This window comes from Symphodus melops (genome assembly GCF_947650265.1).
Source record: "Symphodus melops genome assembly, chromosome: 6".
NCBI lineage: Eukaryota > Metazoa > Chordata > Actinopteri > Labriformes > Labridae > Symphodus > Symphodus melops.
The window spans coordinates 20,350,050-20,369,131 of record NC_136696.1 but is presented as its reverse complement, the minus strand read 5'-3'; the positions used below and the strand labels follow the sequence as shown (position 1 = coordinate 20,369,131).

The window sequence follows — 19,082 nt, the reverse complement described above, 5'->3', positions numbered from 1 at the left end:
TGTTACCCCATCCACCAACATGCATCGGCACACAAACCAAAGCTCAGTTTCTTTAGTGGAAAGTATGGGGAGAATGTGTAAACAGTGACACATGGGAGCTTTTTGCCTTCAAACAACCCTAACCACACACACGTTCACTATGCCACACAATTGTCCCTTTCTACCTTCTTGCAATGTGAGCGAGAGCACTGGGGGCAGTAAAAGTTGGGCAGGAAAATGAGGTAGGCTACACCAAGCAGGTTCATTTTTCTACATGTTTAGCTTACCGTGAAAATGTTCATGTTGTAACATGTTCGACAAACAGAAAACACTAAACAAAGGGCGGGATTACTGATAGAGCTGGTTTTTTTCTTGGTTGTTGTTAAGACATGTTCAAATAAAGTAGTGGTTTCTGTCTGATGGCACATACGGTTTGTTGAATGGCAGGTTTTGGTCAAGACTCAACTTTCTTCAGGTAGGCAGAGGCTACAGAGAACTATACTTTCCATTTTCCAAACTGTTTGGGCAGATGGCAGGTCAACATGAGTCTGTTACTGTTCAGGTTACTTAATTTGTTTACTTCTTTCTTTATATTTTAGAAGGGCAACATTTAAATATTACCTGAGAAAAAAAAATCTAAACATTGCTGAGAATGAAAATAAGTTAGCTGCATCCCAAAAACATCAGAAGGAAAAATGAACACAACCGATAATAAAACTTTTGAAATATTCAAAATATACAATTGTGTTCTTTATTTCTAAATGGTGGAAATCCATAACAATTCATTTTCTAAAGTACAATATAGCACATATATACATAAAAACACATTGCTACAACTCGAAACGGTTTGACCTTGTTTACTATTCACAACAGGACACCATATGTTGGATCTAATAGCAGAAGGAATAAATAGCTCAGCTTGCCAATTCACAAATATAATGTTTGGACTTTTTGATGTCAGAGAACCAGGAGGATGAAAGAGCTGTTTTCTTTGCCTCCCTTCCTCTGCAAAAGTGCCCATCTCCACGTAAATAATCTGCTTTGAACGTTTCATGAGGCTGATGATTTGAGGCCAGCTGTATTGACGGAAATGGAACGACATTTCTCTTGAACTGCATAATTACTACGCGAGACAGGACTGAGCAGTAGGTTGGGACACACAATGTCTGTCAGGAGAGCTATATCTAATTAAACACTGGAAAAAAGGGTAATTATAACTTTGAGGAGTACAGGAGACCTCACCCATGTTTCGCGTTCCCTATCTGAACTGAAAAATCAACCAAGTTAACAAGCACATGTGCTGCAGCACTGGACTACCCACTGCAACCCATCAATCACTCTGACCTCAGGACCACTCCCTTTTTAGGGCAGGACTCAATGTGGTCACTTGCTACAACATGGACCACCTTTGGAGGAGACCTACCTACTGTATGCTTCTTGTTTCGAGTCAAAATGATGTTTGAAGTTACATTTACAAAATGGGTCAACTATCTTTCGGAGGTTTTGTGCTTGTTTTGCAGAAGTCAGAGTTGACAAATGATCCCTGCTGACACTCCCTTTGTAGTTGGATGTGTTTACCTGAGGGGAGGGGCTAATATCGGGAGGTAGAAAATGCACTTCATGTATATCAATTTGGTGCAAGTCTGTCGAGTGTTAAATTACAAGATTTAAAGCATGTTGAGTTAAACTGTCTTTTGAAATCAGTGGGTCCATTTTTGGGCTGTTCACCATTTCTAGTTAATATTTCCATTCATTGCTATTTATGTTATAGAGGTCGGCAGCTCGCTACTCAGTTGAAGCTTTTTCTTTAGCTGGATTATTTTTGCATGCAAGACGTCAAAAACACAAATTCACTTAAATAGGTACAAAACAACAACACATGCCAAGAGAAAGATTTGAAAATCATTGAACTAATACTGAACAAGTTCCCTGTTCGGTTCACAAGAACACCATGGCATAGGAAATAATATTTACATATATACAAGAGAATTACGATGCAGTTTTCTTTAAGTAGTTTTAAGGCAAGGCTACAGATACTGTGTTTGTTTAAAAAAAAAAAAAAAAATTGTGCTACATCACAGAACAGACACCTTAGGTTTGTTTGCTCTACACACTGACATGCTCAGCTTGTGAAACTAGCTTTGCAGTAAAGGTCACATTTTCTGTCAAAGCCCCATCTTACAGTGTACACACAACCGGGCCAGGTGTAAGCTGCTTCTTTTTTTTTTACAAGTCAGTGTACATGCTGGTCTATAAACATATACAGTATGTATTAATCTCTGTTGCTTCAATACTACATACAAAACATTTCCTATTCACTTTGGCAGATTTTTTTTTGATAATCCCAAGAAATAAAAGAAACGAAAGAAACCTGTTCGGATTCAGCATTTGCTTTTGGGGTTGTTAAATCTGAAACTATTGTTTGGCATTATTGAGTATAAATGATCTTGAGCAGTTTGATTGGGTGCTAAGAGTAGCTTAACTGGCTGGACCTGAATCTAACACGTTTCCATTCGATGGTGTGCACTGGACAACTGTCAGGGAAGCATGCAAGAGTACAGATGTTCAGGCTTCACTTTGGCATACAGACAGTATGAATTACCACCCAGCGCTACAAGCAGAAAACACAGAATCAAACATAAGATGGTCCTTGAGTGGGATTCAGAAGAAATAGTCGGATAACACTAAATACTGAATCTGGAAATCATTTTTGGTGTACATAAAACACAGTTCAATGTGTGAAATGACTCTTAACTGTACAAATAAAATCATATAACCTAGTGACACTAAGCACAACAGACTGCTCGCTCCTTCTGTATAATTAGAGAAATGTGTCTCAAAAGGCTTGACTTCACAGCCCACTGAAAGAGTAATTCACTTTCACTCTGAGGTTTTGTCGTTCTGGTTGTCGAGACTGGAATGTGACGCTGTGCTTATCCACTGAATACTCAGGGTTCATATAAGGTAAGCCCCTGATGGTGGTGGTGGTGGTGGTCGGGGGGAATACAGTGGGAAGTAACGCGCCAAACCCTGATCAATTAATATTCCAAACCTTCTAAGCCCATGTTTATGATGTGCACCCAGATGTCCCCTCCCTGGAAGTGTCAGCTCAGATCTTCTTGGGCTTACGGCCCAGGTGGTAGTAGTAAGCCATGGTGACCACCAGGAAGAGCACTCGACTGAGCAGCAGCAGAATGGCAGCGTTGGGCAGGATGCCAATCTCCATCAGGGTAATAGATGTCACTGAAACCAAAGAACAACATTCAAAACCTGAATACATATTTTTAAATTAATCAAGAGGCAAAGTGTTTCATTTGTCTTATTTATCTCAGGAAAGTGGAGCTTCAAAGATTGTGGTATATTTTCAGGTTGGCCTTGAAACGAAGCTCAAATTCAATTATTAAAACACGCATCTGTTGCTGCAAATGACAGACGGGTGTAGATTTAAAAAGCGTCATTCTTTTAATTAAAAAATAAAACTGTTTTGTGTTTCTCTTGATAATGTTTCTTGTAGCTGAGGGACAGTAAAACACTGGGCACTTATCCAAAGGGAAGAAAGAGAGCGCTAACCCCCACCAGCATGAAAGGGGCCAGTTTATCAGCTCCTGTCTTCTTTTATGTGGATTCAAACTGCAGTATGCCTTAATTGAGAATTATGAAATTCATTGTTATAGATTTTTTTCTTTTTTGTTTGGAGTTAATTAAATTTGTCCAGCACCAAGGGAAGGGAGATCTTTATTTATTTCACAATTAAATACAAGTTCAGTATTTTAAATGTAATCATTGGGTTGATCCCAACAAGTTGGGAAAGCAATGATAAAGTCAAAGTTGATGTTGTATTGATCAGAAAAGAATGCCACAGCTTTAATGCAGTGTGGCACACAGCTTTTTTTCTTCTTCTTACATTGGTATCTGGTTGTTTCCACACGTTAAACAACATCCAAAGCTGGGAAACTGAAAAAAATCAAATCAGTGCTAAATGTGCATTACTGTCTGGTGTGGAACTAAAACTGTTCATATTTACATAAAGGCACCTGAGGAAAGTTTCACAAGATAACCTTGAAAAGGGGTAAAGCTATCTTTTGATTTAATGCAAGGCTGTGATCCTATAGTCTCAACACAAGAGGGCAGTATCAACACAAACATGTTAAACTATCTGGAAAAGTTTCAAATTAAAGGTTTGACTGAACACAAAGTCACTATCAAAATAAGACCGAAAGAGGGGGGAGGGGAGGGGGGAAACAACTACAAGTTTAATCACCTAGAAACTGGACAGCAAAGTAGCAGGCTTCACTGAGCAGAGTCCACTGGATGATGAGTTTCTCTAATGTGTAGAGACCGTTCCACATGATGAGGGCCAGGCCTGGAAAAGAGGGCATTCAAAGGGAAGTGAAAGGTTCAGGGGCATGGGAATGAAAACAGAAAAAAGAGGAGGCTTAGGAGAGTAGACAGATAAACTTTCAGGGGCACTTTTAAAAACAAATCCCCTTTTTTTTTTTTTATGCAGCTGTTATCTATGATGCCTTGTGCATGCAGTGATAATTGGCCCATTGATTTTGTTGAACGCTCCGACTCATTGATTCTGATAAAAGCCTGTGTGCAGTCACTTCATTCCCTGCAAATTCCTAAATATCATTCTTAGCCCCCCCCCCCCCCCGATACACACACAAACACACTGATGGATGGAAGCATGGGTGGAAAGAAAAGGTGGGAGGGCTGATGGACTGAATCATCAGCCTGCCAGGTTCCATCTGTGTGGCAGATGAGACCCCATCCTTTGCCCCATTTACTGCTCCTTGTCTTGTAAGACATCATCCTGTTTCTCTGCTAATCCCCGCAGCCCTGCTGACATTTAAAATAAAGAAGCCATCTTTTGCTGGCTTTATGAGACTGAAAGCTTTATTCCGATCTTTCTCCTCAGTGCCATGTGGTAATACAGTTTCTCTCCTCAGGCTACGCAGAAGTCATACAGCAGGGTTTCTTTTTTTCTTGTACCAGATTTTTACATTTTTAGCAAGATATGAGTACAAGGCAGTGCACGGTGGGATTTCTCCTTGTTATGAACATCTTGTGAGTAGGGGGAATGAGAATATATATATGACAAAATTCAACAGTAAAGTCTGCCAGGTTTTCATTTGTAACCTTTTTAAGAAACTGGCAACCTTTTGATGACACCATTTGCAAGTTTTAAGCATAAAACAAAATGAGACCACGGCAAAAAGTTACCCCTAAATAAATGCATATTTATATTTGCGCATAACTGATGCTGTTACAGTCAGAACGTGTGGAGAACCTGGAAGGTGTATGGCTCATTTGTGGAACATGCATATGATTCAGAAACAATGGCACATCGAGTTATGCTGGATAACCTTGAGGTGAAATGCTAAACCAACAGATCGCAAGCGTTTGTCGAGTCTGATTTACACTTCTATGCTTTAACATCAGCGGTCAGGTTAGCATAGCACTGTGCCCATAAACAGCCTGCAGTGCAACTCCTCAAAATGTGACTGACTGCAAGCCCTGTGCATATTGTGTGTACCCTGGTGCGAGACAAATAGCTGAAGACTACAAAGTAAATCTACTAAATGTCATCTGAAAATCTCTAAGTGCGTTTCCTCATCCATATCCATCAGTGGCCAAACGACTGAAAAACAATTCCCCTCATCCTGCCTTAACTGATTTTAGCGGCTGTACATTCCATCTCCTCCGATAGCTCCTTTCGCAAAATTGCAGCATAATTAACTGCTGCACAATATTTATCAGCTCCAACTAAAACATAATACGCAGAGAAAAAGGCAGAACTGGAAAGTGGCTGTATAACTTGCACAGATATTGGACGACCATGTACAATTTGAAGGTGGAGTATTGCAGAGCTATGCAGACAACCCAACGCACAGGTCTGTAGTGCTCACGAGGCTGAAGCCACTTCAGTGTAGCTATGTCATAGAAGTGAGCAGAAGTATTAATCAGGCTTTAGGTAGATAGTTTGCATTGCTTTGATTACAGGTGTTCTCGGCGCTGATGTTCTGAGACTGTCATAATCTCGTTTAGAAAATGATGAAAAGCCACGAGCCGAAACTCGTCGGCCTAATTTGTTAATAAAATGTATCTTCATGCGCCACGTGTTGCTGGAGCTTTTTGACCTTTTCAAGCCTTTCACTCTTCATGCACATTGGTAGTTTGTGAAGTTGAGCCATAACAATCCTCTGCTTCTTCAAAACCTGATTTACCAAAAAGTAAGATTGAGAAATAGTAAAAAGTACATGTCGAGCCTTGCCTTGTTAATTCCCTGCATCATTTCCCATCATACTTGCCTCTCACATTATTATAACCACTCACTGAGTGACTGACTCAGCAACTTTCAAAAGCCTTTACAATAATGGCAAGCAGATTTAAAAATGAATTACCTGGTATGTGTGTAATAAGTGTGTGGTAGGGAACAGTAAAGAACCCAATTTAATGCTGGAATGAGTGGGCCAGCTTCTGTCTGTGTTTCAACTCCACTTAGTCTCTCAGTCTCTCAGTCTCTCTCTCTCTCTCTCTCTCTCTCTCTCTCTCTCTCAGTGTTTCCACAAGATCTAGACTTGATATATGAGGCTACAGACGCAGAGGCGGCTTTGCTGATAGAGTTCTGCTGAATGTTTTTTTTTTTTCTTTTTAAAGTTCACTTCATACACAGAAGTATGACTTCTGCAGCACGAAGAGAGATTTGTGTACAGATTGTGAGGGTGTAAATTTCAAACGTACCTGCAAGACTATGTACTTAAATGTTATTCGCCAGAGTTATTTCATGACAGTAAATGTACAACCTGATGCGTCGCTGCTTCACATACAATGTTCTTCAGCGCTGCAACTTGGAGCATGATGTGTTTGCACTTAAGAGGTAGACGGGTAGAAACTTACTGAGCATTGCTCCTCCGTATAGACGGACAGAGATGCTAGTCGTGGAGAGCTCCTCCTCAAAAACAACCTCATATAGCTGGTTTGGAAACACGAGGGCCTGTGTGGGAATGAAAAAAAAAAAAAACACAACACACGTCTGTCATATTAACACAAAAGAATAATTTCCTTCACAACTGTCCCCAACAAGCAGCAGCCTGGGAATAAGAAGAACTGTGACTCCTTGGACAGAGAGAATATTGAGCCCACAAAGACTGTACTGTCTCTCCAGATGTCCCTCATTGATAAGATGGAAATGAACTATTCCAGTCTACAGTAACTCAGCTCGGTCTGTTTCCATCTCTAAACTGTTTTTTATTTTTCATAGCTGTGCTAAAATGTCTGTATTAATGTGCAGTATATTCATTGACTTTTTCAGAAGTTGAAACAAAACTCACCATCAGGGCCATAACTGTGAAACCCACTGCAGAGATAAGCATCCACATCCTACGAAGAAAGACATTACATCACAAAATGTATCCTTACTGCAACGAATAGTCCATTTTAAGGATTGAACCTTAGTAGTAGCCGTTAAAAAAACATCCGCCCATCGATAAATGTGGCCGCGAATCTGTTGTGTCGCACCAATTAAATGCGAGCAAGTCAGAAAAAAACTTAACTGAGAGAAAATTATATTTTTGGGGGCTGGAGAAGAAGTCACCTGTTGGAGAGCTTACATATGAAAACCCAGACACGAAAATTACAAGAAAGCTTCGAACTAAACATCAGTAAACGGAATAGACAATCCTGTTTTCAACTTGTGGAACTTCCCTCGAAGGGACACAGAGATGACCTCCCACAGTCTGTCGTGTTAACTGTAAGCTTTTCTGAGCAGCTGAAATCTCACCGAAGTCCGACAGGCTCCCGCACCGCAAACTTCACCTCATTTCCGAGCATCTGGCTGATCTGTGAGCAAACAAGACGAGACAGAAGAAAAAGGATATGAGTGATGAGAAGCTGGAGCAATAAAGCCATCTTCACAGATATCTGTTATGACAGCCTGACAACAGAGTGCCATATAAACTAGTATAAAGTGCTCTCAATGGAGGTGTATTAACAGTTGTCAACACATTTGGATAAAGCTACTGGAAATTAAATCCCCAAACAGAGCTTTAAAGACTAATGTAATATTGATTTAATAATGTTTTTCCTTCCTTTACCACACTTTATAAATAAACTGGGTACGTCATGAGAACTTGCTGTAAAATTTGGCCATAAACCAACAATCAAGCTTGGAGCAGAGGGAAAGCCCCATTTCTTACAATTTGACTTAATCCAAGGAGCACAAGTACAACACAAGTCCAGTTATAATCCTCAGAGCCTGAAACTTTTATTGGGAGAAAAGTCGGACATATTGAACGTAACCCTTGTGATAAGCGCGTCTTATTATGACAGATAGTAGAAAATGCTGATCAAGGCTTCATTAGTGTCGTTTTTATTCACATGGATCTCTCCATAAGACACAAACATGAAGTGAGAGGAGGTAAGCCTGACTGAAGGCGGACTCTTATTCTGTTCTATTTTGTCACTGTGAAAAAAGATTTATTTTTCCTACGCTTTACAAACGTATTCATGTGGCATATTGTGACAAAATCAGATTCATACTTTGCTTTTAAAAGCCTTTACTATACACGGGAACGAGGGGGAAATAAAGTTTCCAGTAGAAACCACACAGAGAACAAAAACGTCACTGTTTTTTTTTCTGCATGAACTGACAATAAACCCCAGATGGACGTTTCATTCCTCACCCAAAGCCTACAGGTCCTACAACTCCTCTAAAATCAATAAGTCCCGTTCATTATTCAACATCTGTTGGCTGCAGTAAGAACTATTATTACTGAAACTAAATAAACACAAGCATGAAACCATTAAGGCAGAGCAAAACACATTACTATCTCAAAAGCAGCCTTTCCAAAGAATTCACTACAACTTGGGGGGAAAAAAAGGTTTGCTTAATGAGACAGTGGATTTTCAAACTGAAAGAAATGAATTATATAATTGATATCAAAACAAGCGTTTTCAGTTGTTTTGCCTTTGAGCATTTCCAAATATTGAAACGTTTGTTTGTATATTCTGCTGCCGGGGGCTCTTCAATCAAAACAGCAACAAAAGATGATGTTGAGGCTTACAGGGAATCATGGGAGTTATTCCCTCTGCTGCTCCACCCATCATCCCCCGTCGTGTTGACTGTAGCCAAGTCGAACAGGCGAAACAGTCACGAGGAAGACAAAACGTTTACCCACGAGTTAATGTGTCCAAGTATTATTTAAATGAGGGTTTTTATCACAGCAGCACACGGAAACGGTACGCCAGCTTTCAGTAGCTGTTCCTGCTTCCTCGTGTAGCCATCTTTGACCTTGACCTTCAACCTTTAAGGTAACGTATTGTCTCAGTGGTCCTGTTTTAAAGTAAAAAGCCCTGAAAAAATTGAGATGAACAGTTACAGACTAGACCAAATCTCTCTTGCAGTGAGTCTGTCCTGCCTGTAAATGACTCCGTCTGTACCTGCTGTGATCAAATGTTCAGGTAAATCAGCCTTCCTGTGCCTGGGGTTTCAGGGGCTGTTTTCAACAGGAACACATAAATATTCATGAGAGATACTCCAAGGGAACCGAACGTCAACTGATGGCAGAGGACAGGCCTGGAGTTTGAGCAGAACGGAAGGGAGACGTGGATAGAGGGTGAAACAGGAAAAGAAAAAAAAGAAAAGAAAAAGCACAATGTTGTTCACAGCAGACACTTAACACCCCCTCCTAGAGCCTGACCTTGTCACCACTCACTCAGTCAACTAAATACAGTAACAAAGGTGAACTAAGGGCAACTCTTCAGCCTGAGGGAAGGAAAAATAGGATGTGATGTATTTGTGCAGTCCCATAAGAGAGATGGGGATTATGAACATTTTATTCATCTCATTGTAAACATTATGGACACAATTGAAAACAAAGAATAATATGGCGTGTTTGGTTTATGAAATCCTGAAATGATGCTGTCATGCTGAACACTATTCTTATCTCCAAGCAGTCAAAATGGCAGGAAGACACAGTCCAAAGGAGCACTTCCCTCTTTTGTTTACAGAGGCCACAGGAATAAAGCCCTCCAAACCCACTCCTACTACACAGCTAACCTTACTGTTAGCTCCCATGGGTGTCTTGACACAAACACCTGTGGCAAGGATGAATAGAACAGCTCAAGGACAACAGCACAATCCAGCTGAAGAAGGGAACAATTACATTGTGACAGCAATATTTCATTTCTAAATATCGGGCCAATGTCACGATTAAATATGGAAGCCTATAATTGAAACAGCACACACAATGACAAACAAGCCTATACAAATATGAAACCTGCAATAGTGTTGTTCCATAAAAAGTGTTGTAAAAATAATTGGCCGACAACAAATAAAGTTGTCGACCATGCTAATTGGCACCACAACACCTTGTCAGTCAGTCTAACTATTCGTATTTCTATCACTTCAGGCCCACAATGCCTGGCTAATGTTGTGACTATGCTGCCGCCCACCACTTGATCAAACTTTCTTATCAATACTCATACCACTGTACAGATCATTTATACTGGGAATGTGCTGTTCATATCACCCTTCAGGTGGTGAGGTTTGTCACACATATGCCCTTTTGGTTGGCTGTTGTCTCATTATTGTATTTACTATTGTCGGCTGTTGTGATTTGAAAGAAAAAAAAAATATATACATATATAAGAAAAAAATAGATATATACATATATATATATAAATAGATACAAATATAGATCTATCTATCTATCTATCTATCTATCTATCTATCTATCTATCTATCCATCTATCAATCCATCTATTGTTGGTTGTCAAAATGTTTGATACTTTGCTTCTTTCTACACCTCAGGTTTTTAAAGGCCACGATGCTTCCGTCATATTTATTTTTTTATTTTTTTTAAAAAGCCGACAGCGAAGGACAGAGAGAAAGATATTAAACTGAAACTGTTGGTGATCAAAAATGAGAAACTACCCAATTGGGTGTATAGGTTTTCTATTTTCGCAGTCGGGGTAACCAAACAGGCATCAATATTGCAGTAAAATATTAACACTATAAAATTGAAACTAGGATTGAATGTGAACCGAACTGTACTAAGACCACATCAGAAGTGTGTTGCTCTGCAAGGCTATTTCTGTATCCCACTCTGTCTTTATGAACTGTATCTCATTTGTATGACACAAACTTTATATGCAGTCATGATAAGGCATTAAGCATTCCTTATTATTGACCAGTTTGCTTCTTGACAGGGACAGAGTGGCAGATGTCTGGGTTGAGGCTCCTTGCTAAAACATTGGGAGAGAAAACAAACACTAACAAGGGTTGAGAAAAGGGGGCCGGCAGCTCATAACAAACTATCAGCCTGCTCCCTTCTGTTCTCTTCCCTTCTCCCACACACATGCCTTATTAATATTTCAGTGAGGCACAGTGTGCTCTGCCTATGATCATTTTAAAGCAATCTGATCAGGGGAAAATCATCCGAATTCTGATATTTGAGTCCTCTGAGAAAAAGAAAAAAAAGAAATATTATTTGCTGCTCCTGTGCATCAGCAAGCATGAGTACGACAAGTGTTTTTGATGTTGTTGCATGGACCAGCATTTGGCTGCTGTGTTTTTGGTTTACACACCATTATTCACAGCACATATGAAAGTGCCATTACATATGAGGAGGGGAGATGATAGAAGAGGGAGGGAGTCTCTCCCATGGGAGCCAGCTACATGTCTGTGGAGCTTTGGGAGCTCATGACATTATGTAATCTAGATTCACTGAAGCAGAAGTTGCAAATGCACACAATGGAAATGTTACAAGCGTGATGAACGGACTTAATGACTGCATTGGAGGCTAAATGCCATTTCTTCCTGTGCCTTGCAGCGACGTTATCCATTTCACTGATGATAACCGTTTAACTGCTGATGTGCGAATATATGCACACTTCTCGACTTTGTTGTCTGCAATACAGCCCGTAATAACTAAGAGTGACAAGTATAAAATCATGTTAAGAATCTGACCTTTGAGCGGTGCACTTCGCCGTCGTCATCCTCACCGCCGACTCCAAGGATCTTCCGGCTCTTCAGGCGGCTTATCAGGTCTGTCTGACTGTGTTTCTTCATCAGAGGAGCGTGAGGTTTAGATGTCATGGTGTGCACACCTGAGAAAGAGGTTTAAGAAGAAGAAGGCAGTGAGTGTTAATAGTGAGGAGTGGAAACAAATCAATACATTAGATTAAGAGATTGCAAAAAAAAGGGAAAATAGGTAAAATACACTAAAGTAATAAGTGATTGAAGCTAATACTGTTACTAGTCCTCTTTGCCTTTTTGTATGGACAGCCCTCCCTCCCCAGGACTGTGAAGGTATTCGTAATCAACATGTGCAGTCAAGTTTCAGTCGTCACTGTTCAGTTCATGCAGACGCACAAAGAATATGTCTGAGTGGAGAAAAACAGGTGATGACACACAGACTCATCCACACCCCACTCCAGTTTGCTGAACACTATTAAACGGAGAAGCAAACGCAACACACAGAAGAAGAAGATTAATGTAAGGGAGTGGTACGATGACACAGAGGAGCCAGCAGACCTGTCTCCTTCTTTTAGACAGCTGTGTTATGACATCCGAAACATGTTGAAGCTAATGTGACGTCATCCATAAAGTATGAATATGATGATCATGTACAATATCTACTTTTGTCTTATATTAACCATTGCATTTATTTTATATTTTCAAGTCCGGTTATTCATTTCCATGTTGCTTTTTATTTTGTAGTTTTCTTTATTTCTGGTTTAGGTTAATACACTATCACAGGTCATTTTGAAGGACACTAGATGACACAAACTGTACTCTGCAGTGCTGTCACTTCATGATAAATTACAGAAACATAATTATAGATCTGGGCCTTCTTGTTGACTCTTTCTTGAAGAACTTGACCCCAAAACCGAGGTACAAACCAGACCACTCTGCGAAACACATCACCCCTACTATCTACCAATCTACCCATAATCCCCTTGAGGATTTGCTCAGTGGTCCTTCTTTGGGTAAAAGATAATGATTGCACATTCAGCAACATATACGATCTTAAACCAAGCTGGCGTCCGCTAGGTGTGCTGGAGGCCAACAGACATGAGTGTGTGTGTGTGTGTGAGAATATATCTGACACGTTGGTGGAGGGGATTTATGACTCTGATTATGTGTATTTCGGACTATTTATTTATATGAAATCACTCCCTTAAAAATAGTTACCGGAAATCGTCATCATAAAATGGCTGGGGGGGGGGTCGCAAAGATACAGGGGAGGGGTTACACCACACCTCACCACCAATTTTTTCCAAGTCATCAAGAAAGAAGGACCCTCAACACCTCATGGTGACGATCCTTAAAAATCGTCTGACCAGCCCGGATGTCTGCTAAATGATCAGCTTTAAACTGTGGGACTTAATCAACCCCAACATGTCATAGACCCGAGGACAACCTTTCCCTTTGTAGTCCTTCAGAGCATCCTTATCTCAACCTAGTTGAGGTCATTTCAGTGACTTGTCTGACGTATCGGTAAACACGTGTACTTTCATAGAATGCAAGAAAATAGTACTGTTGAAGAAGAAGGCGAACTTTCTTCTTTAATTAGTCGAATAACTGCTGGAAGAACAAAAAAATATTAAATAATGAAATTAGAAAAACAAAACAGACGTCAAAGTGTACCAATAACCAGATTGGCGAGACAAAACAGCCCTCAAAGTGAATCCATAATCAAATTGGAAAACGCTGAATAAATTATGCAAGACACTGTAGATCGTAACAAACAATGTTTTGACCACATTACTTGAGCACTCAAATAAAATAAAACTCCTGGGGAAAAAAAAAAAAAATAGTGCTCTTGAAAAAAAACAAAAAGAACCCCAGTGATCTTGGAAAAAGAAATACAGAAGTTGATAAACAGCTTAGAGAGAACCTTGTAAAAAAGGACGGCATCCTATTGACTTTGTCAGGTATAGAAGAGTCACAATGTTTGTTTTTAAGCAGAAGACGAGGTCAGATTCAGATATTAGCTGTGGGTCAAATGTGAAAATGATTTCAAGTTGAAGTACATGTAACTAAAGCTGGGCTTCACTAAATGAAGGTCTCGCTCTACATAACCATCAGGCTTCACTAATGACATGTTAAGTGACATGTCAGCCTATACTGTAAACACATGTCCTTACAATGGCTATAAGCACATCGACTTCTTATTTGAAATAATTACTCAGTGGATTCAACTTTTGCATTTTTTTTTCACCAGCATTTTTTTTTCTTCCCCATTTGAGTTTTTTCCTCCTGCATCAAGCTCTCAGCACGACTTACTTTGATCCTCACATGCTGCTGTGATTAAAACAGCCAGCTTTGTTTGGTAGCAGTAATACAACAAAAGAATTTCATAACCCAGGAACGATTAAGAAAAGAAAAGAAGCGCTGACCTGTCTGAAACTTTTTCTAAACCACAAGACTAAAACAGCTTTTCCTCTAATAACTGTGTTTTGTTACAATTTCACTTTCTAATGAACACTTTTAGCGATGTAGACACTAACAAGCTTCATCATGTACATATTTTTAAAATATTGGTAACAAACATCTAAAAGTCCTTTATGTGTATTTTTCTGCCTGCCGCTGTGCCAGCTGTCATAGTATGATACTCACCTATTGATCATGGTTAATTAAAGGTGCCTGTGGAGTCAATGGGGACAAGCAACAGCAAAGATCATGAAAATCACCTTTGACTCAATAGTGTAACTGCACATGCGGTTCAACTAGAGGCAACGAGACTGTCGCATACAACCTGTCTAACAATCGAGGGCAACTCCACAGAACAACAACTCTCGGGAGGAATCAGACGAGAGCTTCCATGAAACTACACTGAGTATGAGAACAGCACCTCTGACAGAGAGCGTCGTCTGCACATAGGAGGAAAGCTGGTATTGCTACCAGTAATCACAAACGGATCCACCTGTCAGGACATGCGTCCTCACATACAGGAGGTGTGAAGTCGGCTGCAAGTGACGACAGAAAATATGGTTGTTTTCCTTACTGATGTGAAAATGCACAGTGTGTGTTTGTAAGAGAAGTTGATGTGCAAAGAATACACCGAGATCTCGAATGGAATTCCTACTGTACAAAATCTTTTCAGTGGTTGTTCAATTAATCACTGACATACATCAATGTACTCAATAACTTCATTAAAATACTAATCATTTGCTGGATGAAGTATTGAACATAAGATTTGCTGCTTACTTTTTTTTTTACATAACACTTTGATTATCTTTCATATTACTGGCTGCTACAGAAACACAATAAGCAATACTAAGATAATAAAGCTTAAAAACAAACAGCTGGAAGCGCAAAAGTTTCTGTACAATTCTGTCTACGAAACATATGTGAGGACTTGGCTTGAAAACACTCCCATGAATTGGCATGCATACGTCGGATTAAGAGGTCAGTGAAGGTGAAACAGCATGTGTTCAGGCTTCTGTTGTCAAACATTCCAGATGGACTCCCGCTCAGACAAGGACTTTCTCTCTCTCTCTCTCTCTCTCGAGTAGACTTTCCCTCTCTGACACGATCAGCAGGAAGAGGCAGCGCAGAAGGCAAAGAAAAGGAGAGAAAAGTCATGCTGAGAAACCCATTTTTTTAACACTGTGTCCTCACACCACGCGACGCAAGCGAACATCAGCAACAGAATCGGCTTGACATCATTATTTCCCATTTAAGTGTCCGAACAGCTTGCGTGTGACACAGTGCAAAAACGCGCCCGGTTCACTTGTCATTCCTGTTGCATGTGTAGCAAAGGACCAGGGATGAGGAAGAAGGAGACAAGGAAGTGGTAGTGTACAATCGGAAACTTTTCATTTCCTTTCCCTTTATCTGACTACACAGAGCTGTCAGTACGTTAGCTTTAAAAAAAAAAAAAAAGAGAGAGAGATAGTGGTGCATTATTAATATCCAAATCTGTGATTAAAACGTGTTTGGACTTTTCTTCACAATGGAGAAATTGGGCTTATCGCAAAATCAACACAGGAGCACAACGTTATGATGTTTGCAGGGGGAAACTGAAGTTAATATTTAACTTCTACAGTGTGTTGAATATCGAAGCACTATCAAATCGAATTGTGACCCAAATGATTGAAATTAGATGACATTGGAAAGTTGTGGACAGTAAACAAGCTCTACTGGTTTCATTTCCATCAAAAGAACTTGAGAAAGCGTTTCTCTGCTCGCTTTTGATCAAAGCATTTTTTGAATATATGTTGCATCACACTGCATTATTGCATATAGAATTATACCATAAGCATACAATACTGCTGCTGTAGAACAACTCACACTGTTCCTTATAATAACCTTCAGTTATAAAACGCCGCATCCTGTAACCACAACGTAACGTGGAGCAAATGTGGGCAAAGAGAAATGGCCAAGTCTTTTTTTTTTTTTTTTTCTATTGGCAGAGTTACAAAAGAGAATGGGAGGAGGGGGTTAAGAAGATCTTGAAGATTAAAGTTGTTCATTCAGCGATGTAAATAGGAGAAGTTAATGACTTTAGAACCTGATCTCTACCTCCATTAGCACCCCGACACAATCTGCAATGAACCAGTGAGCCAGACACACCTCCCTGGCTGAGCTGTTATATCACACATTTCTCCCCATGCTAGAAAAAAAAAAAAAAGAATCTATGTCTGAATCCCCTCAGCCAGTGCTCCTTGACTCACCAGAGCAATGCTGATAGAGTTGCCTGGCAACCTGCAATGGCTTCTTCATTAATGGAAACATCTTAGGTGATTGAAAGCACCTTTGATGATGAGGTCTTAGCTGAGAACCACCAGGGACTCTGCTGGCTTCTTGGTTCTGTTGTTGGTGACATTTTGGATAATGAACAATCGTTGTATATTATGTGGACTGGAGTGAAGACACGCTTCCTTGTCGGCATCGGAGACTTCAAGAGACAAGAGCTGAGTTGTTGCTTTTAAGCTCAAAGGAGACTGGTAGTGTAGCCGTCTTCTAAAGCCGGGTGTAACAGAGGTGGACTTTGAATGCATGAATCCAGATTTGTTTTGAATTCAGGATCGATCCTGAAACAAATTGTTACCCCCAAGAATGAAAATGGAATCAAATTCCGAGACTTTACCTCCAATCTAGGATGTAAAAGCATTTAAAATAAAGATGCTTCAGTCTATCGTTCAACAGTGCACTCTAAATACATAAATGCATCCGTTCTTCGATATGACTGAAGTAATGTAAACTGAGGAAAGGCTCATTCTATCCTGTTAATCTCTTTTCCTGTTTAAACACATTGCAGATTATAAAAAATAACAGACTAAAATAGAGAACACCCACTCTCAACATTTTAGGAGAAAGCGAGCGGTTGATGTCTTGCTTTAGAGAACATCGACGTCCTATTCCTTGTGAGAGGAAAAAAAAAAAAAAAAAAGGTTTATCTTCAAAGTATTTGAAAACACTGCATGTGTGATATTGTGATGTGATGCATAAAATAGCCTGGAGGGTTTCAGAAAAGAGAGACGAGCAGGTGTATCAAGGAAGTATGCTGTCGTGCATGTTATTGATGCGATCTGGAGAAATAGGGTTTCTTTCATTCCAGTGGCATGTCTTTGCAGAACATCAGCATATTCCCAGCTTGGGCAAAACAGAGAGAAGGTAGAAAGTCTTGTTACAGAAGAACACAGAGAAGCCTCATTTACTCAGAGTCCACCAGTAGTGAAGAAGAAAAAAAAAAAAAAAAAAAAAGGCGTGAGAGTTTTGTACCACAAATTACAATGATTTATGTGGCTTTGCCAAGGTTTTGGCACAGAACATGTGCTGTGGAAATGAAAAGCTGCTAAACATAGAAGGAATATCTCAAGGGAAAGGTGCAAAGTCCCCAAGAGAGTGACTACAAAGATGTCCTGTAAAAAAAAATAATAATAATTGTATTGTAAAAAGGAAGCTGTGTGTAGGTGTGCAGGAGCAACTGTGAACTAAATGTGTTACTCAAAATAAGAAAGCAGACTCTCCAGCCTGCTCGTCTCCTCCCCTTCCCAGAAATAACACGAGACACAGTTGCCATATAGCCGCTTAATCCTCTCATCGACATGTTTGACGTATGTAGCAGCATCACTTTAAGAGTCAATGATCCGCACACAAACACTCTGCTCGACAGACTGTAGCAACGGACGTGAGCAGATCATCCTCGGTGAATGTCCGTGTCGTGAGCCCACTCAGAATTATTCACTGATGTTATAGTCAATGAATTCACTCTCACGGTTGGTGCGGTGCTGATGGGAATACTTCAGCACAGTAACAGTGTTAGCCGTCAGACTTTGGAAGATCTGACTTCGGTTTTTTTCCCTCTACTATGTGATTCCTTCACAAAAAGGCTTTTACTCTGTGATTTCACTTATTTTAAAATCTTTTATATTCTATTATTCTGGGTTTTTTTGTTACCTGGTTTATTTGCTGTTGTGAAGCACTTCGTGACCTGCTTTGAAAAGTGCTATACAAAAGTATCGTGTTTTCCTCTGACCACCGAGGAGTCAGTTGAAAACAGATGTGTATGGTGTTTACTTCTCAGCTTGAATAAGGGTTTGGAGGAATAATGTGGTAGACCTATTTAAAGGTGATTGGACCAGTTTGAGCCAAAAATGCCAAGGACCAAAGAACAAAATCAGTGCAAGGACCAACGCAAGATGGAGAGATGCACTAGTGAAAGGCCTTTGTTGTGTACTGTTGAGCATTATGAGTCAATTAAGATGGCAATGGAGGAATGAGACCTCATTATAGCTTCAACAATGCCATTACAGCTCCACCTATTCATTCCTCAGAGCAGAGAATTAAACCAGAGCAAGGCTTTAACAAAACGTTGACACCTTGGTTATGACAGCCTGACACCTTGAGGGTTGGTGCTTCATGGTATGCAGCTCATAATGATGTGCAAAATGTGTTACTATTTAATCATTTGCCAACAAGAGGAAAAAGGCAATACAAAACATGAGCAGAAAACGCTTACCAAGGGTCAAATCAGAGCCACTCTGGGGTGACTACAAACACTGGAGCTTTGCTTGCAATAATAGATGAGTATCCTTTATATCAACTTCAGCAATGGTTTCTGGGTCTGACCGTTGCTGGCTCT

General features: G+C 40.0%; 1 protein-coding gene across 1 annotated transcript in view; it reads right to left on the bottom strand.

The window, feature by feature from the left end:
- Positions 1-716: 716 nt before the first annotated feature.
- Positions 717-19,082, bottom strand: part of tp53i11b (tumor protein p53 inducible protein 11b) — a 32,485-nt gene continuing 14,119 nt past the window's right edge. The window contains exons 3-8 of the mRNA XM_079347076.1: positions 11,954-12,093; positions 7,766-7,824; positions 7,317-7,365; positions 6,883-6,979; positions 4,241-4,342; positions 717-3,222 (exon numbers count right to left, since the gene is read on the bottom strand). Of these exons, the coding sequence (XP_079203202.1) occupies positions 3,089-3,222; positions 4,241-4,342; positions 6,883-6,979; positions 7,317-7,365; positions 7,766-7,824; positions 11,954-12,082 (570 nt within the window). The 5' untranslated portion in view covers positions 12,083-12,093 and the 3' untranslated portion in view covers positions 717-3,088. The remainder of the gene's footprint in view (positions 3,223-4,240; positions 4,343-6,882; positions 6,980-7,316; positions 7,366-7,765; positions 7,825-11,953; positions 12,094-19,082) is intronic.